This window comes from Cnephaeus nilssonii (assembly GCF_951640355.1).
Source record: "Cnephaeus nilssonii genome assembly, chromosome: 12".
Taxonomy (NCBI): domain Eukaryota; kingdom Metazoa; phylum Chordata; class Mammalia; order Chiroptera; family Vespertilionidae; genus Cnephaeus; species Cnephaeus nilssonii.
Window position 1 is genome coordinate 12,998,022 of NC_137083.1, and position 21,082 is coordinate 13,019,103.

Consider the following 21,082-nt stretch of genomic DNA (forward strand, 5'->3'; position numbering starts at 1 on the left):
AATAATACATTTTATTTCATCCCTGAAAACAAAAAACAAAAATAAAATGTCCACATCTAATAAGAAAGACAGAACAATTATTCCAAACTTCACTTGGCAATGGTATATAATTCATTTCTTCACATAGAGTACAGAGAAAGTTTGGAAAGCTCCCTTTCATGAAATTTTTTTCATACTTATTTTAATTATTGCTACTATGTGTGGTAGCATATTGCAATAATGAACAATGTAATATCCAAAACTAAATTCAATATAGTCTAAATCTAGAAGCTAGCTGCACTTGGCAGTTATTATAGAGAATAAATACTATGAAATATAGGGCACCATATGGCAATTAAATCTGCTACAAGGGACATTTAAATAAAGGTGTCCTTTGCTCTATGCTAGAATTACCCAAGATTAGGATCTTCTGTGCTATATACATTAACTGTTTTCCTGAAAGAAGAGTCAATCTTCATAATTTAAATTATATCTTAAATGTTTTTAATTATCTTAAGTGGTCATTACATAAAATGAACATCTAATGTATCTATTATACAAATCCAAAATTTCATAAAGCAGGATACTCTTATATAATGTTAACATTTTCCAAGCAATTTAATGTAGCACAAATACCTTTATACATCTATGCATCTGGCTAAAGTCTTTGAGAGCCCCAGTCTCACGAATATCTCCATCTCCCTTCCCCTGCCAACATAAAGGCAAAATTATCCAAATATGGAAATAATGTGCTTCCCTGACAGCATAGACACTCAACGGGTTAAACTTTTAATACTTATTTTTATCTCATCATAAAAATATCATTTGTTTTCAGAATACATGTAAGAAAATGTTACATATGAGATTTGAAATTACTATCTTAATGTTCTTTAATTGTCCCAATGTTAATAGGTTACAGACAGTGGCTACTACCCATTTCAAGAATATTCTCATACAAATGTAATTTTTAAAAATATACAATAATTAACCTTCAGTTATTCTGAAGGATAGTGCAAATGAAGACATTCTTTGGGTCATGATTTCAAAACATTATTTTCAACATTATACTTCCTTGCTCTGCTCATAATCTGAGTAACAAAATATAGTACTGGAAATAAGCACACTTTTTAATAGTATCAGTCTAAGTTTATATATATTGAGAACAAATGACAGAATGATTCAATAACAATATTCTTCACTTGTCTGAAAAACATGTTATATATTTAAATAAATATTTTCTAGAAATGAAGCCATGTCTTTCAGTGTTTTTATTTCAGCTTGACCTCAAACACAAAAGGTTTCCATAAAGATCACCTATCTGCATACCACATCAACCATGTTACCAAATTCCCTTTAAGGGTACAGTTCAGCATTGAAGAGCCTTGCCTGAAAGCAAACTAATAACTTTTAAAAATGTATATACAGAATAAGAGTTCCATGATTCCAGCATATTCCTTGAAAATGCAGAGTATTTGCAAAGTATTACTCTATCCTAGCCAGCAGTTTAAAAGCTTTTCTGTCCTCGGATCTAACCCATGGGGATGCAGCAGCACAAGGTGATCTTTAACTGTTATCTAATGTTGCCGAATGCATTAACCCTTTTGTTCGTGGTTACTGGCACCAGGTTCCCACTAGTACCATTGGTAGTGTTGGTTGCTGAGCCGTTCACAACAATATAGTCAACTTTGTTCTCTAGTTTCACCAACCGCTGTAAAATGTCATCCAAAAGGACAGCAATTGTTCTTTTTAGATCCGCTAGGGGGGGAAAATCAAAATAAACCATATTAAACAGTAGCATTAATATTTGTGTTTTCATAGTTTGAGGGAAAAAGTGAGTATTATTAAGTCATCTGAAAGAAAATATACTAGAGAGAAAGCACTCAGACCACAAATAGAAAAGGCCTAATTATTGTAATCAATAGCATCAGAGCTTCTTAAGGGAATTTCAGTGTTATAAATATGGGGGGAACTCTCACTTTTCCAGTGCAATAAAACAGATTTAAAGTCTGGTTAAAAAGTTAATCCCACCCAACCAGTGTGGCTCAATGGTGAGGGTCGACCTATGAACCAGGAGGTCATGGTTTGATTCCTGGTCAGGGCACATGCCCAGGTTGCAGGCTCAATCCTCAGCAGTGGGCATGCAGGAGGCAGCCAATCGATGTTTCTTTCTCGTCATTGATATTTCTATCTCTCTCTCCCTCTTCCTTCCTCTCTGAAATCAATAAAAATATATTTTTAAAACACACAGTTTATAAAATATCAGGTGTAGAGGGTCTCATTTTTGCTTTTAAAACTGAGTTGTTAGCCCTGGCTGGTTTGGCTCAGTGGATGGAGTGTCGGCCTGGGGACTGAGGGGTCCCGGGTTCGTTTCCGGTCAAGGGCATGTACCTTGGTTGCGGGCACATCCCCAGTGGGGTGTGTGCAGGAGGCAGCTGATCGATGTTTCTCTCTTATCGGTGTTCCTAACTCTCTATCGCTCTCCCATCCTCTCTGTAAGAAATCAATAAAATATATTTTAAAAAATATATAAAAATAAAACTGAGTTGTTATACAAAGCTGGGCAGCATAGCATAGACAGCTCTACTTTTCAAAATATCACAGTTATTTTGCTCAAGTAGAATGAATTTTGTTTTCAAGTATTTCTCTTGTTCCAGAAGAACTGCTTCTTCATTGCTGGACTAAGCAGAATGCAAAACAATATAACCTGCATCTACATCTGCCACAAGTACACCACTCTCAATTTATGCCAACTCCTTCAACTCTAGTCACCTATATTTGACCCTCATCACTTCATAAAAAAACATCAAAAGAGGGAGAAGAAAAAATGGTAAGTGTCTAGGGCATTCCCAGATAAAGATGGTAAACTGAACAAAGGCATTTAACCTCTGATGACTCTGAATAGCCACCAAAACAATGAAGGTGTTTTTTCTCTTTTTCTTTTTTTCTTTTTTAAACCCAGGAGGCCAAAGATAACAAGAGGAGACAATAGCAACAAAAATCCAGAAGCTGAAAAGCAGATGAGCACTAACTGACTTAGCAGACCTGAAAAAGTTGGATCTTAAAAGAGGAAAAATACCAAGAAGTAATTTGATTTTCTCCTTCGAACCCCACCCTAAAAGGCCCAGTACCAAGTACCAATAAAAACAAGGGTAAAGAAGGAATTAAAACAGGACTAGCCCTAGCCGGTTTGGCTCAGTGTATAGAGTGTCGGCCTGTGGACTCAAGGGTCCCAGGTTTGATTCCGGTCAAGGGCACAAGCCCGGGTTGTGGGCTCGGTCCCCAGTAGGGGGCATGCAGGAGGCAGCCAATCAATGATTCCCTCTCATCACTGATGTTTCTATCTCTCACTTCCTCTCTGAAATCAATAAAAATACAATTTTTTAAAAAAAACAGGACTAGATGAACATTTATAAAGCAATTTGATTCCTAAAGTCTTTATACCACTCCAAAACTGGGCAACAGCCCCTCCCCATTGCAAAAAATCTCATGTATGTTCTGAGGCTAGTAAGCTGCAGACCTGGGGACCACACTGAACACTGGGGGCGTAGCGGAAGTTTACACAGTAAGTGCTGAGGCTACCCCTCCTCCCCGGTCTTTTCCTCTCACTCAGGTCCCAGAACACTTGGGAGACCTATACTCTAGGGAATTTGACTAGGTCAAGAGGGAAAACCTAAATACACTAAGATTCGGGATTCCCCAAAGAATACAATACATTGTAAAATAAAGAATTAGCTGGCCTTTACCACGGATTCCTGGGAGGTAGCTCTAAACACTTGGAATTTCCTGAGTGGTAAAGAGACTTTGTTACTCATGGTGGGCCCCTGTGACTACACCTGATAGTTTATATTAATAAGATGTCTCAGGGCCCTCACTGGTTTGGTTCGGTAAATAGAGCGTCAGCCTGCGAACTGAAGGGTCCCGGGTTCAATTCTGGTCAAGGGCATATACCCGGGTTGCAGGCTCAATCCCCAGTTGGGGGTGTGCAGGAGCAGCCGATCAATGAGTCTCTCTCATCATTGATGTTTCTATGTCTCTCTCTCTCCCGTCTACTCTGAAATCAATAAAAATGTATTTTAAAAAAGAATTAGACATAATACTACAAAATATTAATAATTATTAAAGTGATGGATATATGAATATCATATTATTTCTTTTTCAGTACAATTGAATTTTTCATAATAAAAAGCGAAGAAAACATTATTTGTAAAGGCCTATGCACTAAGTAGAGTTAGACTTCCCTGACTATCTTTATTTTGTCTCTTTTTCCATGACTATCTTTATTTTTTTTTAATTTTTTAATTTCTTTATTGATTAAGGTGTCACATATTTGTCCTCATCTCCCCATTCCCATCCCCCACCCCTCCCCACGGATGCCCCCACGCCCCTGTTGTCCCCAACCATTGGTTAGGCTTGTATGCATTCCATGACTATCTTTAAATCAGGATAGGTTCAAGAGGAGAAAACTAGAAATAGTCTACATTAACTTACCATATCCTGCCATCGAAGCGCCATTCTCAACATCCATTGTGTTCTTATTTTCCTCTGCTAGAGCTTTAACGTATCTTTTGCTTAAATCTAGTATTTGTTCACGTAACTTGACACTGCTTTGATGTCTTGGTTGTTGAAAAGTATAGTGCAGTAACATCAATCCCCAAATGAATCCAAATACAAGCAACAGTAAACTCAATTTCTGGGACATATTTTTTCTGGAGATTGCAAAAATCATTTCTCCTGAAGCAAACAGACTAAGCTGTAAAGTGGTAACTAAAGGCAAGCCACCAATCAAGATTTTTGAAGGGGAAAAATATTCCCTCCTCCTCTGCTAATATGGTATATTCTTCATCTTGAACAAGATTGCCTCCAACTCTCAATTTCCTCTGTAAAACTGAGAAGAAAAAAGGCCATTAGTCATAACCTGTATCAGTAACAGAATAAACAATGACAGATTTAAGAAGAATTTCTATAAATAGTTTTAATTTGGAACTATATCATCTTCTTTGCCAACTTTCTCCACCACTCAGCAAACTTTCAGATCTTTATCAGTTTCCTTTACATAGCTCTTCAAAAATTTAAAACAGAAATGTCGATTCATTGAAAATATCTCTTTAAAATACCATCATAATCATAAAATTCTAGAATGACTTCTTGTCATTTGTAACTAAAATTATGAATGTAAGATTTATAGGAGATTTCAGTCTATTCAAAACAGGTCACCAGGCCCCGGGTCCGGGTGAGGCCGTGGGCCCCTGGATCCGGGTGAGCCTGGCCCCGGGTCCGGGTGAGGCCGTGGGCCCCTGGATCCGGGTGAGCCTGGCCCCGGGTCCGGGTGAGGCCGTGGGCCCCTGGATCCGGGTGAGCCTGGGTCCCGGGTCCGGGTGAGGCCGTGGGCCCCTGGATCCGGGTGAGCCTGGGTCCCGGGTCCGGGTGAGGCCGTGGGCCCCTGGATCCGGGTGAGCCTGGGTCCCGGGTCCGGGTGAGGCCGTGGGCCCCTGGATCCGGGTGAGGCCACGCGACCCTGGGTCTGGGAGAGGCCACGCGCCCCTGGGTCCGGGTGAGGCCACGTGCCCCTGGATCCGGGTGAGGCTGGATCTCGGGCCCGGGAGAGGCCACGCGCCCCTGGGTCCGGGTGAGGCCATACGCCCCTGGGACCGGATGAAGCTGAATCCTGGGTCTGGGCGAGGCCGTGTGCCCCTGGATCTGGGTGAGCCTGGCCCTGGGTCCAGGTGAGGCCGTGGGCCCCTGGATCCGGGTGAAGCCGTGCCCCTGGGTCCGGCCGAGACCAAACCAGAGGGAGTCGGACCTGCATTACCACCATTTGTCCACCATCCAGAGCTGAGGGGTCAGTGCCGACATGTACTCATAAGGAACTGGTGGACATTGATATTGGGTCTCAAAAGAACTGTTGGTCCAGAAAGAAACTCACTACAGACTGATTCATTTGCCTGTCAGCATAACTATTATTGCTCGTCGCACATTCAATTCTTATAAGTATATCTCTAGTGACACATGATTTCACTCATCTAGGGGAAATGATGAACAACATAGACTGATGAACAAGAACAGAACCAGAAACAAGGAGGCATCGATCGGACTATCGGGCCTCAGAGGGAGGATAGGGGAGGGTGGGGGGAGGGGGGAGAGATCAACCAAAGGTCTTGTGTGCATGCATATGAGCCTAACCAATGCTTAAGTTCAACAGAGGGTTGGGGCATCCATGGGGAGGGGTGTGGGATGGGAATGGGGGGATGAGGACAAATATGTGACACCTTAATCAATAAAGAAATTAAAAAAAAAAAAACAGGTCACCAATCTAAATGTCCAAAAACTATTCCTCCTGTTCGTTAAAAAAAAAAAAAAAGTAGATGCCAAACTTAAAGTTAGAAATGAGGAAAAATAAAACACTGGAAAATCAAAATACCTGTCTGACTTAAAAAAAAAAAACACACTACAATTTAAGTAAGTGTGCCAATATTTGAAAATGTCACTAGAAGATATTACTAATGGCAATTAGAGAATCTTAAGAAGCATTAATCCTAAGATTAAAAATAAGTCATAATAAATGAATTCTGCAATGTAGCAGGATACAAAATTAACGCCCAGAAATATATGGCATTTTTATACACCATTTACAATCCCATTTACCATTGCACCAAAAAAATTAAGATACCTAGGAATAAACTTAACTAAGGAGGTAAAAGACCTGTACTGGGAAAACTACAGGACACTGAAAAAAAGAGATAGAGGAAGACATAAACAGATGGAAGAACATACCATGTTCATGGATTGGTAGAATCAATATCATTAAAATGTCCATACTAACCAAAGCAATCTACAGATTCAATGTACTCCCCATTAAAATACCATCAGCATATTTCACAGACCTAGAACGAACTTTCCAAAAATTCATCTGGAATAAAAAAAGACCCCAAATTGCTGCAGCAATCCTGAGAAAGAAGAACAAAGTAGATGGGATCTCAGTACCAGATTTCAAGCTATACTACAAAGCCACTGGTCTCAAAACTGCCTGGTACTGGCACAAGAACAGACATATTGATCAATGGAATAGAATAGAGAACCCAGAAATCGAACCAAACCACTATGCTCAATTAATATTTGACAAAGGACGCAAGAGCGTACAATGGAGTCAAGACAGTGTCTTCAATAAATGATGTTGGGAAAATTGAACAGATACATGCAAAAAAAAATGAAACTAGACCACCAACTTACACCATACACAAAAATAAACTCAAAATGGATAAAGGACTTAAGACATAGGATGGGAAACCATAAAAATCTTAAAGGAATCCACAGGCAGCAAAATCTCAGACATACGCCGAAGCAATTTCTTCACCAATACCGCTCCTAGGGCAATGGAAACTAAAGAGAAAATAAACCAATGGGACATCAAAATTAAAAGCTTCTGCACAGCAAAAGAAACCATCAACAAAACAACAAGAAAGCCCACTGCATGGGAGAACATATTTACCAATGTTATCTCCGATAAGGGTTTAATCTCCAACATTTACAGGGAACTCATACAACTTAACAACAGGAAAATAAACAATCCAATAAAAAAATGGGCAACGGACCTAGACACCTTTCGAAAGAGGACATACAGAAGGCCAAGAGACATATGAAAACATGCTCAAACTCACTAATCATCCGAGAAATGCAAATCAAAATGACAATGAGGTACCATCTCGCACCTGTCAGAATGGCTATCATCAACAAATCAACAAATGACAAGTGCTGGCGAGGATGCGGAGAAAAAGGAACCCTCGTGCACTGTTGGTGGGAATGCAGACTGTTGCAGCCACTGTGGAGTTTCCTCAAAAAACTAAAAATGGAACTTCCATTTGACCCAGTGATCCTACTTCTAGGAATATATCCCAAGAAACTAGAAACACCAATCAGAAAGGATATATGCACCCCTGTTATGTTCATAGCAGCACAATTTATCATAGCTAAGATTTGGAAACAGCCTAAGTGCCCATCAGCAGATGAGTGGATTAAAAAACTGTGGTACATCTACACAATGGAATACTATGCTACTGTAAAAAGGAAGGAACTCCTACCATTTGCAACAGCATGGATGGACCTGGAGAGCATTATGCTAAGCGAAATAAGTCAGTCAGAACAACATAAACTGATGGACAAAAACAGATCCAGAGACAGAGAAGCATCAATCAGACCATCAAACCTCAGAGGGGCCGAAACCGGTTTGGCTCAGTGGATAGAGCATCGGCCTGCGGACTCAAGGGTCCCAGGTTCGATTCCGGTCAAGGGCATGTACCTTGGTTGCGGGCACATCCCCGGTAGGGGGTGTGCAGGAGGCGGCTGATCGATGTTTCTCTCTCATCGATGTTTCTGACTCTCTATCCCTCTCTCTTCCTCTCTGTAAAAAATCAATAAAATATATATATAAAAAAAAAAACCTCAGAGGGAAGGCAGGGGAGGGTGGGAGGAAGGGGGAGAGATCAACCAAAGGACTTGTATGCATGCATATAAGCCTAACCAATGGACACAGACACTAGGGGGTGAGGGCACGAGCAGGCGGTTGGGGGGTTCATGAGGGGAAAAAGACACATATGTAATACCTTAATCAATAAAAAATTTTAAAAAAGAAAATAATAATAAGTTCTAAGTTTATACATCTAAGTTTAATACTTGCCAGAAATAATGACAAGTGTTAAAACAGGTTAATTTTTAAAAATATTTTCAAATTTACAATTCTAAATTTTAAATGATACAGGTATGTATTTTTATAATTTAAAGAAAAAAGAAAAGGTTATACTTCAATTTTTTAAAAAAGAGAAAGGTGATGATAATTACGGCATCTAGAAAAACCTGAAGAGTAATAACTTGTATGAATCACCAAAGTCTCTAGTGAAGAAAATTCTTCAACGGCTGGGGAGAGGATGAAGAAGGTAAAGGGGTTCAAATACGTATATGGTGACAGAAGGAAACCACACTTTGGGTGGTGAGCATACAAATGATGTATTATAGAACTGTACACTTGAAACTTGTATAATGTTATAACCAATGCTACCCCAATAAATTTAATTTTTAAATGTATTTAAATTAAATTTATATAATTTATGTAATATTTAATTATGCTTAATGGAGTATAGTCTTTAGGTAGAAATATACCTGGAGTCAAAAAATACATGTCACAGCTTAACAGATATTTACTGGGGCAGTATATACTAGGTACTAGGGCAGTGATAGCGAACCTATGACACGCGTGTCAGCACTGACACGCGTAGCCATTTCTGATGACACGCGGCCGCTGAGGTTTATTAAATACAATTATATATAACAATTATACATTTATGTTATTTAAACTATAAATATCGCGAAATAATGTTTTTTCCTCAAAGTGACACACTACCCAAGTTATGCTCAGTTTTTTGGCGAAGTTTGACACACCAAGCTCAAAAGGTTGCCCATCACTGTACTAGGGGAAACTATGTTCTTGCCTTAGAAACTTATTTCTTAGCATAAGTGCTTTCACACTGTTTTTTAAATAATAAAAATAAGCCTGGCCGGTGTGGCTCAGTGGTTGAGCATCAACCTATGCACCAGGAGGTCACAGGTTCGTTTCCCAGTCAGGGAGCATGCAGGAGGCAACTGATCAATGTTAATGTTTCTATCTCTCTCTCTCTCTCCCTTCTTCTATGAAATCAATAAAATACTTTTTTTAAAAAAAGAATTAAGATCTAGCCAGTTTGGCTCAGAAGATAGAGTGTCGGCCTGTGAACCCTTCAGTCCCGGGTTCAATTCCAGTCAAGGGCATGTACCTTGGTTGCAGGCTCCTCCCTGGCCCAGGCCCTCGTCAGGGCACATGCAGGAAGCAACCAATTGATGTGTTTCTCTCACATCGATATTTCTCTCTGTCTCTCTCTCTTCCACTCTCTCTAAAATCAATGTAAAAATATCCTTGGGTGAGGATTAAAAAAATAAATAAATAACATAAAAAAAGTTTGTTTGGAAGTAATCCATTGTTATTAATATATGTTATTTGCTTAAAAAAAAGAATAAGTTAATTAATTTATTAATTACCAGTCCTAAAAGATGACCTAACATCACGATGGTGATGAGAACAGTTCATCTTCCAAATAGCCCAAAATGAGACTAGCGTATCTGTTTAAATGCTATCTTAGTCAAAATAATTTCAAAACCTCATTAGCTTACTCTAACCCATGTTCATCTTCTAACTCTCATGGCACATTACTTTATACCAACTGATTTTACACATGGTGTCATCCAATCACATGTGAGCCCTGTCTCCTTAAGTCTCAGGTCCCTTAAGGGTAACATGCCCTACACTGCTGCCACAAATCCCACAGAGCCTGGTGAACCATCAGCAGAGATGCCTTATAGTTCACTTGGAACACATCCTGGAGCCTAACCCCACCTCCTCCCAAGCAGCAATATAACTTCCCTGCAATGCTTTTTGGGTGCGAAGGGACAGAGGAGACAGAAATTTTGAGATAAAACTAAAGTATTTTCAATTATCCATTTCTACGTTGGAAGAACCTGGGAAGAAATCTAATCCAATTCCCTCATCTTTCAGATGAAGAAACTAACCCCCAGAAATGTTAAGTGTCTTGCCTAAAATGACACAATCAGTTTGTGGGAAAAATTGTACTGTCCAGAACACAGGTCCTAATTCACTATTAGGTTTTTCTCTATACCACACTACCTCCCTTGCCTCCACTAAATGAGTAGTAACATTAAGTGAAGCTTGTTATTCTTTGCTTTAAAAGAATATAACCAGAAGCCCTAACCGGTTTGGCTCAGCAGATAGCGCATCGGCCTGCGGACTCAAGGGTCCCAGGTTCGATTCCGGTCAAGGGCATGTACCTAGGTTGCAGGCACATCCCCAGTAGGGGGTGTGCAGGAGGCAGCTGGTTGATGTTTCTCTCTCATCGATGTTTCTAAGTCTATCCCTCTCCCTTCCTCTCTATAAAAAATCAATGATATATATTTTTTTAAAAAGAATATAACCAGAAAATAGTAATGGCAGTTTAGAGCAATGATCTCAAAATTCTTAAGATATATAACTTGTGCTATTCATTCAATTATCTAGTTGGCACATTTAAGTTTCAAATATGCTTTATTCACATAAATCAAAGTATTACAAAGTTGCTACAAAAAGGATTTAAGCAATCTTAGACCTTTGTGTTTTTTTCCATAGGCAAAATACGACAATAGAAAAGATATGAAGTAAAACAAAGATAAATACAAGGTCTTCTGGATGTAGACAACTTCACCATGACCAGCAAACACACTAAGAAGAAAGAACACGTTTTCAAAAAAAAGAACTTGAGGAGAAGGAACTGAGGGGAGGATGCATAAAGGCCTAGGCTCAACACAGCCTTTACCACATGCAGTTTCATTTAAAGCATGAAAGAACTTGGTTTATTCATTCATTTTGCTCACTTGTTCACTCACAACATTTATTTAAAGCACCTACTATGTGGCAGAAACTGGAGATGTAAAAGGTGACACGAGGTAAGACAGGATCCTTGTTCTTCTGGAGAATATACTTTAGTAGAAGTAGGACAATAAACAAGCAAACACAGAAACAAACTAATTTCAGCCTGTAAATTGCTATGGAGAAAATAAGCAGGACAATGTGAGAACGTCTGGGGAGTCTAGAGGAGGTGTAAGGTCAAGGAAGACCGGAGTTCTGATCTGAGAAAGAAGAGGAAGTACAAAGTCTGGTTCCAATTACCTTTCAACTAAAACTTTTAGAATTCTTTTCTGACCAGAATCTTGGGAGCAGACAGTAAATTCCTTACTCTTACCCTTCTCAGCACAAACCAATGAGAATGAGAGGGATCCCAATCCCCAGCATGGAATGTCCTGTTTGCAGAAATCATCCAAAGTGAACAGAAGAAAGCGTTGTGTTCCCCTTCCTTATGAGAATGACAGTTGCTGTTTGGAAATATACAGGAACAATAATGATTTAATATGGTGATCTTTACACAGAAAAATGTATTCTTATTGGTGTTTTCTAATATGAAAGGGGCAGTGGCAAGATGGAGTGTGGAATAAAGTCTAGGTAGCAATCCACTGTCATGTTAATTTATCATTGTTATTAAGCATTTTTAATTTAATGTTTTCAAACTCTAAAATATTCCTTGTTAAAGAACACAAACATATCAAAAACAAAGAACCTGGGGAAATTATTTTCCTTATTTTTATATTTATTACTGGACTTAACGTCCCCACTCCAATTTGCAAGACCTGTGGAGACCTGTAAAGCTCCAAAGATCTGGTTTAAGTTTTACTATGTCACTTGCCAAATAGCAAACATCAAACAACTAGATATTTAAGCAAATTGTCAGTGGTTTCTCCCTAGCCAGGACAAATATATTAATCTAACATTATTACTAAGGACAAATAAAGACAGATAATCAGTGAATATTTAAACTAGAACACTCTCATAAACATAATGTGATGCACAAAGAGAAGTGACTACCCAACATCAAACAAAAGGGGAAAATGAGGCATCCAAACTTTCAACCCAGGACTCCAATATTTTCCAAAACCAAGAAACAAAATCAACTTAATAGTTTGCAACTGGCACTTGTTTAAAAAACAAGATAAAATAGAAATCATCAGAGTAGACTGCGCCCACTACAGATTTCATTTTGCAAAACTTTTCTTTCTGTTTACATATAAACTAGAAGCCCGATGCACGAAGATTCGTGCTGGAATGGGCTTTCCTTTCCCTGGCTGCTGGCACCGCCTTTCCAATCCGGCCCAGCCCCTTTCCACTCAGGCCCCGGAGCCGCCTCTTTTCGCTCTGGGAGCCGCCTCTTTCCGCTCTGGGCCCTCCTTCCCACGCTGCCAGAGGCCCTGAGAACCGGGGGTGGGGCGGAACGCCTGCATCATCACAATGGCGATGACGCAAGCATCCCGCCCCCATCACTCCGCGGCTTAGTATGCAAATTAACCGCCATCTTTGTTTGGTTAATTTGCATATCACTCCTGATTGGCTGGTGGTGTAGCGGAGGTACGGTCAATTTACATGTTTGTCTATTATTAGGTAAGATATATATTTTTATATATATCTTTTTCATACACAGGTACACACATGCACAGACAGAGCTATACATCTATGGAGTCTTGACATAAAGACTCGTGTTATGGGCTGCAGTAAAAAAATTTAAAAACACTGCATTTCACGCTACCAGTCCTGAAATACTTCCTTGTATTTTTATGTAAACATTGCAATAGCAACATAAAAAACATTAATGGATGTCTAATCCTATTTTAAAAACCTCTCCTTTAAATCCCATTTCTGCATTTCTTTGGCAATCTGCTTCATGAACCAATATGGCCACAGCTAAAGCAACTACCTTCAGCAATAATATCAGCAACTAGCAAGCAGAGACCCTCTCACTTAGACAAAGGTACTACACTGCAAGAATCGCTATTAGTCTCCTAAGAAATTTACAGCTAGAGAAGTAGATATTTATTACAAAAAGGAGACAGTATGTTCACCAGAGCTCAGAGGTTCAGAGAGTTCTCTCCAAAAAAGGCTCAGAAACAAGTTCTCCACAGATTTGATCTTGGAATGTAATTTCAGGGGGAAGGGGCATTTCTAAATGTCTTAAATTACTGAAATACTTTCTCTACATAATATTGCCTAAGGTTAATCTCGGGGGGGGGCGAGGGGGGAGGGAAGAATTTAACACAGGACACAGTCATTCACTCCTAATTAGCTGTAAGATTAAAAATGTGAACTGCCTTGAGAAAAGCTACCCTAAAATTCCAGCTGAGATACAGAAATATCATATCTAAAGATATTAGATCATTTTTATTTTGTTTTTGCTAATCCTCACCCGAGGCTATTTTTCCATTGATTTTTAGGGGAGGTGGAAGAGAGAGGGAAAAACAGAGAGAAACACATTGATTCGTTGTCTCCTGCGCGCTCCCCAACCAGGGCCCGGCCAGGGAGGAGCCTGCAACCAAGATACACGCCCTTGACCAGAATTGAACCCGGGACCCTTTGGTCCACAGGCCAAATGCTCTATCCACTGAGCCAAACCGGCTAGGGCTAAAGATATTAGATCATTTTTAGATGGCATGTTTGGGAGAGGGGAGAGAAGGCTGTAACACTGAAGAGTGAAAAGATAGAAAAACCTGGGTAAAGTGAGTCAGGGTTAAGAATAGAACATGTTAAGGCAAAAGGGAAACTACTCAGTCACTATGCCATAGTCAAATTTTAATCTAAAATACATTATGCAGCACTGGATATTTCAGTCACACAGTCTGACCTGCCCATAGCCTCAGCCAATCATGTTTTGTGCCACGTGACCCCACATCCCCTTCCACAGCTGACTAGACTAGCACTGTGCACCTATGCCTGAGGCCTTGGACAAAAAGAGGCCCTTAAGAAAACCAGAATGTTGATTTGAGAGCAGGAGCAAAAGGGAAAAGAATTCAGAAAAAAAGAAACAATGACGTTAGGCTAGGGGATTGACAACCAGAGTTGTATACAAAGAAGCAGACATGATAGGTAAACTGAGGCTATGAGTAAAAGAAAAGAGGTACAAGCAGTAAGTAAGGAGGAAGGGAACTAAGCACGTCAACAATGCAGAGGAAGCCCATGCAGCTCATAAAGAGATTCCGGTGTGTGGCAGCTTTCTAGATCTTTCACAGGTATTGCCTTCCTCACCGTGGAGATGCACCCTAAGACACAAATGACTAAAAAGGTTTGCATCCTTTTTTTTTTTCCACATTAGAAAGAATGTCTAAAAACCCTTCTCGTGGAAAGTCTGAGCTAGGAGAGTCCTTGGAATCAGACCAACGCACTATTTTAGAGAGGAGGAAATTGAGGACCACAGCGGAACCGAAGGTCACCCAGATCGTGACAGAGCTGGACAAGAACCAAGGACTCCTATTCCTGTAGTCATTACCCTCTGTCCTACACTATTCTAAATAACACCAACATGGAAACGTTTTTTTCTTTCAAAACAAGTATTTTTACCACGTTTTTAAATGAATCAGCAATCTTTATGTGCATATGCCATCTCCCACAGTTTAAGTTTTCCACTTGCGTACTCTCTGGCTCTCTATTATCTTTATGAAATACAGTCGTTAGATTTCTCCTTTTCTACTGAAAGAAAAATTTTAAATACATCTGTCACTAAAGACATTGCACGGAATATTCATCAGGCCCCACTATAACTGTACATTCAAATAGAGCATCACTCAGGACGTATTTTACCTACTACACAGTAGTGTTCAAACTCAAAATAGTACAAAACTGACATTTTAAATGAAAAAATTTTTTCAACTAAGGACCATAAAGATTTCTTTGAAGAAAAACTCATCACCAGTATCAGTAAAATTTAGGAGAAAACCGTGCAAGAACAACTCAAACGAAAGGGGGGCTAATGTGAAATATTTCAAGTCACTTCCTTACAAAATGTATTATTACACTGAATCAACTGTCCTGAGAACAAAAAACTGCAACTTGGAAACACAAATCCCAAAGGGAGGAAATGACTAACCAGTGAGAAAGAACAGAAGAAGTAAAAAGAAGTTGATACAGGGTTGAAAAGATGGTGAAGTTGAAAAGATGGTGAAACCCCTCGTCAGGATTGCAGATGCTTACTCCGCCAAAACACTTAAGCTGCTCTAAAGGATCCCGCAAAGGACAAAGCAGGGGAGAGGGGGGGTGAAGGAGTCCCTGTATGTATGTCCAAAGCTGATCCACAGAAAAGCAGAGTCATCAATTTCCTAAGAACATTCTCAGCCATCTTAAAACATTGTAAATTGCGACAGCATGTTTTTTAAAATTCTTTGCTTAGGTTTAAGGTGCACGAGGCCTAAAGTGAAGAACACTACAGAGATAGTGATTAAAGAAAGAAAAACACAAAATTCACAAATCCAGAGGCTACTTCAGTGTAGCTAATGAAAGTATCATATTCAAAAGATTTATTTTTTGTTAAATAAAGAATTAGTGGCATTGTAAGTATACTACTTCTTATCCTAATAACTTAAAGGTGTGCAGTTCATTGCCATTTGATGATTGATGAGAAAACTCAGGCCTCAGGATTGGAACCCAGGCTCTCTGAGCCACACTTTTGAGAGTAGTTTCAGTTCCTCCTTACCACTCACCCAGGAGGTGAGTTTTGAAGAGGAAGCTAAAAAGGGGCATTTGAGCCCTAGCTGGTTTCGCTCAATGGATAGAGCCTGGGCCCCCGGACTGAAGGGTCCTGGGTTCAATTCTGGTCAAAGGCAAGTACCTTGGTTGCAGGCTGCCGGGACTCGAGCTGGGGGCAAGCAATAGGAGTGAAACACATTGATGTTCCTCTCTGTCTCTCCCCCTCCTTCCACTCTCTCTAAAAAATAAATGGGAAAATATCCTCGGGTGAGGAGTAACAAAAAACAAAAAAAATTATTTGTGACAGTTTAAGGAGGGGGGCGCACTTGACTTTATCTCTCAAAGTTGTGGAAGCAAAAGGGGCCACACACTAAACCGGAGAAGCTCGGGGGAAGCCTGCATTGTAAAGTTCAAACTCAGCGACCTGAAGTAACCACATAGGATGGTCTGAAATTAAAACTTCCTAACTAAAAGCAAGGGTGGTCCTGTCCTAGGCTACTTGCTATCTTCCTTGACAAAGGTCAATCTTTCCCTTACCTGAGCCTGTCTATGGTCTTTTTGCATCTACTATATTATACCTTTGGAATGTCATGGTAATTTCCTTTTTTCCAGACCCCTCAGGGCACAATCACTGCATCAGAGTACAGACCACAGAACCCTTCGTTGTTACTGTTATCTGTGGTTTTACCTATCCCATACCACCAATATAAAAGTACGTGTTTACCCATTTTACTTTTTTCCCAATCTCAGATCTCACTGCTTTGCTGTCTCCCATCTCCCTAACCTATCACCAATGGATTTCATGGAACCCCCTTAGGTTTTACCCTTTGATTCTGATATGTAAAATAAGTGGCAAAACTGCCATTGCCCTGAACATTTCATCAATCTGTTGAGATTTTGCTCCCCGACAATGAACCTCCGTGTGGCTCACATAAACTCAAAAAACTTCTTACAGATGTGAACGTTTCTAACCTCGACAAAGTGGAACAGAGCCGAGCTGTCAAAACACAGAAAAAGAAGTGAGCGCGGCTGCAGCGCCCGCTCCATCGCTGCAGCTCAGGTCCGCGCACCCCCGCGCCGGCGGCCGCGGGACCCAGCCTGCCCCGCTCGGATCACGCAGCCAGAGCCACGCTCGGTGCTCCGCGCTGTCAGACCCAGAGGGGCAGGGACAAAGAGCCGTCTACCCGCCTTCCCCACCCCGACCCCCGCCGCCGCCGCCGCCGGTCCCCAAGCCAGGTCTCCTCGGACGCCCAGCAGCCGCGGCCGGGGGGCGGCGGGGGGCGGGGCACAACGGAGCAGGGGCGGCCGCCGCCGGAGGGGTTCCGCGAGCGACGCGGGCCGAGCCGGCTGGGACGCCTCCGCCCCGGCTCCCCTCTGCCCCTTCCCCATTACCTTGCCAGTGGGCTTCTTGTCACCGTCGCCGCCGCCGCCGCCGCCAACAGGCTCCTGGGCGGCGCAGCGAAAGCCGATTAGAGGGCGTCAGCTGCGTCCCGCGCTGGCGAAGCAGCCTCCAGGTCGGGATGAAGAAAAGACGCGACTGGGAATCGGCGACGAGGCTGGTTCCCAGCTTGTGGAGATTCTACTCTGCGGGTCCCTCGCACTCCGCTTCCGCTCCGCCTCCCGGGCCCTTCCCCCGCTTCGGAGGCGAGCGGCCCGCGGCGCGCGGCATTGTGGGAGTTGTAGTCCCAGAAAGCAGAAGAGGCGGCACGTGCCCTGAGCCCTCAGGCACCGACTTCGGGTCAGGACGACGCCGTTGCGTGGCAACCGGAGGGCCGGCCCGCTCCTTCTTCCGGATTGGAAGAAGGTTTATCGAGGCGTACTCTGCCTTTCTCTCGGCAGACGCTGGGAAAGGAGTGTGGGCTTCTTACTCCTGACCCTGCAGCAGGGAACCAACAATTCCAAAGGCTGTTGGTCTGAGGCAAAAGGTCTTTGTAGTCATTAAAGTGACCTGTAGGCTCAGTGGTTGAGCATCCACCTAGGAACCTGACCGGGTTGTGCGCTCCATCCCCAGTGTGGGGTGTGCAGGAGGCAGCCGATCAATGATTCCCTTGCATCATTGATGTTTCTCTCCCTCTCCCTTCCTCTGAAATCAATAAAAATATTTTTTTAAAAAAGTGAGCTACATATATTGTCCCTGAATGTCCTTAGCCAGTGGAGTAAGGCAAGAAAAGTAAAAGGTTTACTAGGAAGAAACAAAACTGTTGTTCTTCACAGGTGATAAAATTATGTGTGGGGAAAATCCAAAAGAATCTACAGTTGAATTGTTAAAATTAATAAATTTAACAGGGTTAATAAATCTTATTTGTTTTTTTGTTAATCTTCATCCGAGGCTATTTTTTCCATTGCTTTTTAGAGAGAGTAGAAGGTAGGAAGAGAGACAGAAAAAGAGAAAAAGCAATGTGTGAAGGAGACACATTATTTGGTTGCTGCACGTCCGGAGCCTGCAACCCATCAGTCCTCAGGCCGAGGCTCCAACCACTGAGCCAAACCAACTAGGACTAAATATGATTTCTTTAAAAATCAGTATTTCGCCCAGCCAGCGTGGCTCAGTGGTTGAACATCGACCTAGAATCAGTAGGTCATAATTCAATTCCGGGTCTGGGCATATGCCGGTTGTAGACTCATCCCCAATATGGCGCCTGCAGGAGGCAGCCAATCAATGATTTTCTCTCATCACTGATGTTTCTCTCCCTCTCCCTTCCTCTGAAATCAATTGATTTCAGAGGAAGGGAGAGGGAGAGAAACATCAATGATGCAAGGGAATCTCTCTCTCCCTCTACCTTCCTGTCTGAAATCAATAAAAAAATAAAAAGATACCACGTACAATAGCTTAAAACAAATATCAAATACCTAGGAATAAAGCAAAGAAATGCAAAACCTGTATGAAGAAAACATTTTTTCAAACATTGAAGAAGACCTGAACAAATAAGAGATAATAATAGGTTCACAGATTGAAAACATCAATACTGAAAGATGTCAAGTCTTCCTAAATTTATCTGTAAATCCAGTGCAATTTCACATAAAATCTCAATAGGTTTGTGTGTGTGTGACAGAAAAATTTAACAAATCAATTTAAAATTTTATGAAAGAGCAAACACAATCATTAATGAGGAAGAGTAATAAAAGAAAGGGAAAAGAAGGAAGACAGATATCAAGCTTTATTATAGAGCCCTAATAATTAAGGCAGTGTGTCAGTGGTTCAAAGATAGACAAATATACCAATGGAAATGAATAAAGAGTCCAGAAGATCTCACCCATACTTGGAAATGTGATTTATGTTGCCATGGTGATGATGCAGAGCAATGTCTAAAGAATGGGTTTCAGTAATTGGTGCTAAGACAAATAGATTTCCATTTGGAAGAAAAAAATTAAAATGAGTTTTTTTAAATTACACACAAAAATCAATTCCAGGTGGATAATACTCATAATTTTTGTTGTTGTTGTTAATCCTCTCCTGAGGATATTTTTCCATTGATTTTTAGAGAGAGTGAAAAGGAGGGTGAGAGAGAGACATCAATGTGAGAGAGACACATCAATTGGTTGCCTCCCACACACACACCAACTAAACCTGGGGATCAAGCTTGCAATGGAGATACGTGCCCTTGACCAGAAGGGACCCTTCAGTCTGCAGGCTGACAATCTATCCAGTGAGCCAAACCAGCTAAGGCAATACTCATAAATTTGAAAGGCAAAACAATAAAGCTTAGAAGATACAATTGGAGCATATGTTCATGACCTCAAGAGTAGGGGACAGACTTTTAAACTAATCCAAAAAGCACTATATAGTAGAAGAAATGACAAATATGACTACATTAATATTTAAGAATTACTTTGATCAAATGACACCATTAAAAGAGTTAAAGAGCAAGTCTCAGAGTTGAATAAAAAATCTACAGCATTATTGCTGTACACCTTAAACTTATACAGAGCTCTATGTCAATTATCTCTCAATAAATCTGAAAAATAATGTATAGCGTATATAACTAAGAATATATAAAGAACCACAAACCTAAGGAAAATATTTGAACAGGCACATCACTGAGGAAGAAATCCAAATAACCAGTAAACATTAAAAAGTATCAACCTCATATGAAAACAGGTAAATTAAAATGATAGTAAGGCAATACTATGCAACCAACAGAATGGCTAAAATGAAAAAGACTCACAATTACAAGTGTTGACCCAAGAGTGGAGCAATGGGAATTTTCACTTTACTGTAGCGAGAGTATATTAATAGAGCAGTTTGAAAATTGTTTGGCCTTATATACTAATTAGAGGCCCAGTGCATGGATTCGTGCACCGGTGGGGTCCCTCAGCCTGGCCTGCACCCTCTCGTAATCCAGGACCCCTCAGGGGATGTCGGACTGCCGGTTTCGACCTGATCCCTGTAATCGGGCCAAAACCAGCAGTCCGACATCCCCCGAGGGATGTAGTAGTGTGCGAAGTGGCAGGCAGCTGCGGAGGCGTCTGAGCCAGGGCCAGGCGCCGTTCCCACTCATCCCCCACCCCGCTGCACCTGCTGTTGCAGCTCCATAAGCTCGCTGAAAGGCCCTCCCGCTTGGGAGTGCACTGACCACCAGGGGGCAGCTCCTGTGTTGAACATCTGCCCCCTGGTGGTCAGTGCGCATCATAGCGGCCATTGCTTAGGCTTTTATATATATAGAAGTTGGACACAAGCCAAGAGATGCTCCAGCATGTGATTTCCAGGTATATGCCCTAAGAAAGCCATGCTCGTGTGCACCCAGATGTAGGTGTAAGAATGTGGTTGTACCTAAAAATTGTAAACAACTCAATTTCCTCTAGCAACAACAAAATGGATAAATTGTGATATAGTTGTATAATGGAATATAACAAAATGAACAAACTACATACAACAATATAGATGAGTCTTAAAAATCTAATGTTTATTCCATTTTTAAATTTTTTATTGATTGATTTGAGAAAGAGAGAAACATTGATGTGTTATTCCACTTA

The 21,082-nt window shown here is 41.0% G+C and overlaps 1 protein-coding gene across 2 annotated transcripts; it reads right to left on the bottom strand.

Annotated features, from left to right (window-relative positions):
- On the bottom strand, positions 1-17,737 carry CCDC126 (coiled-coil domain containing 126). Of its 2 annotated transcripts, XM_079786045.1 has the most exons (4): positions 17,501-17,737; positions 11,793-11,922; positions 4,468-4,864; positions 1-1,734 (listed from the first exon to the last, which is right to left on the bottom strand). In XM_079786045.1, the coding sequence occupies exons 3-4, from the start codon at positions 4,703-4,705 to the stop codon at positions 1,550-1,552; spliced, it is 423 nt and encodes a 140-aa protein (XP_079642171.1). In that variant the 5' UTR covers positions 4,706-4,864; positions 11,793-11,922; positions 17,501-17,737; the 3' UTR covers positions 1-1,549. The 2 variants fall into 2 exon arrangements, with proteins under 2 accessions (XP_079642171.1, XP_079642170.1); XM_079786044.1 differs by lacking the exon at positions 11,793-11,922.
- Positions 17,738-21,082: the final 3,345 nt, after the last annotated feature.

Bases quoted from the DNA above. Each gene is read 5' to 3' on its own strand.
- CCDC126 (XM_079786044.1), bottom strand. From the start codon at position 4,705: ATGATTTTTGCAATCTCCAGAAAAAATATGTCCCAGAAATTGAGTTTA. The intron at 1,735-4,467 runs GTAAGTTAATGT...TTCCCCCCCTAG, and splicing joins CGCTTCGATGGCAGGATATG to CGGATCTAAAAAGAACAATT.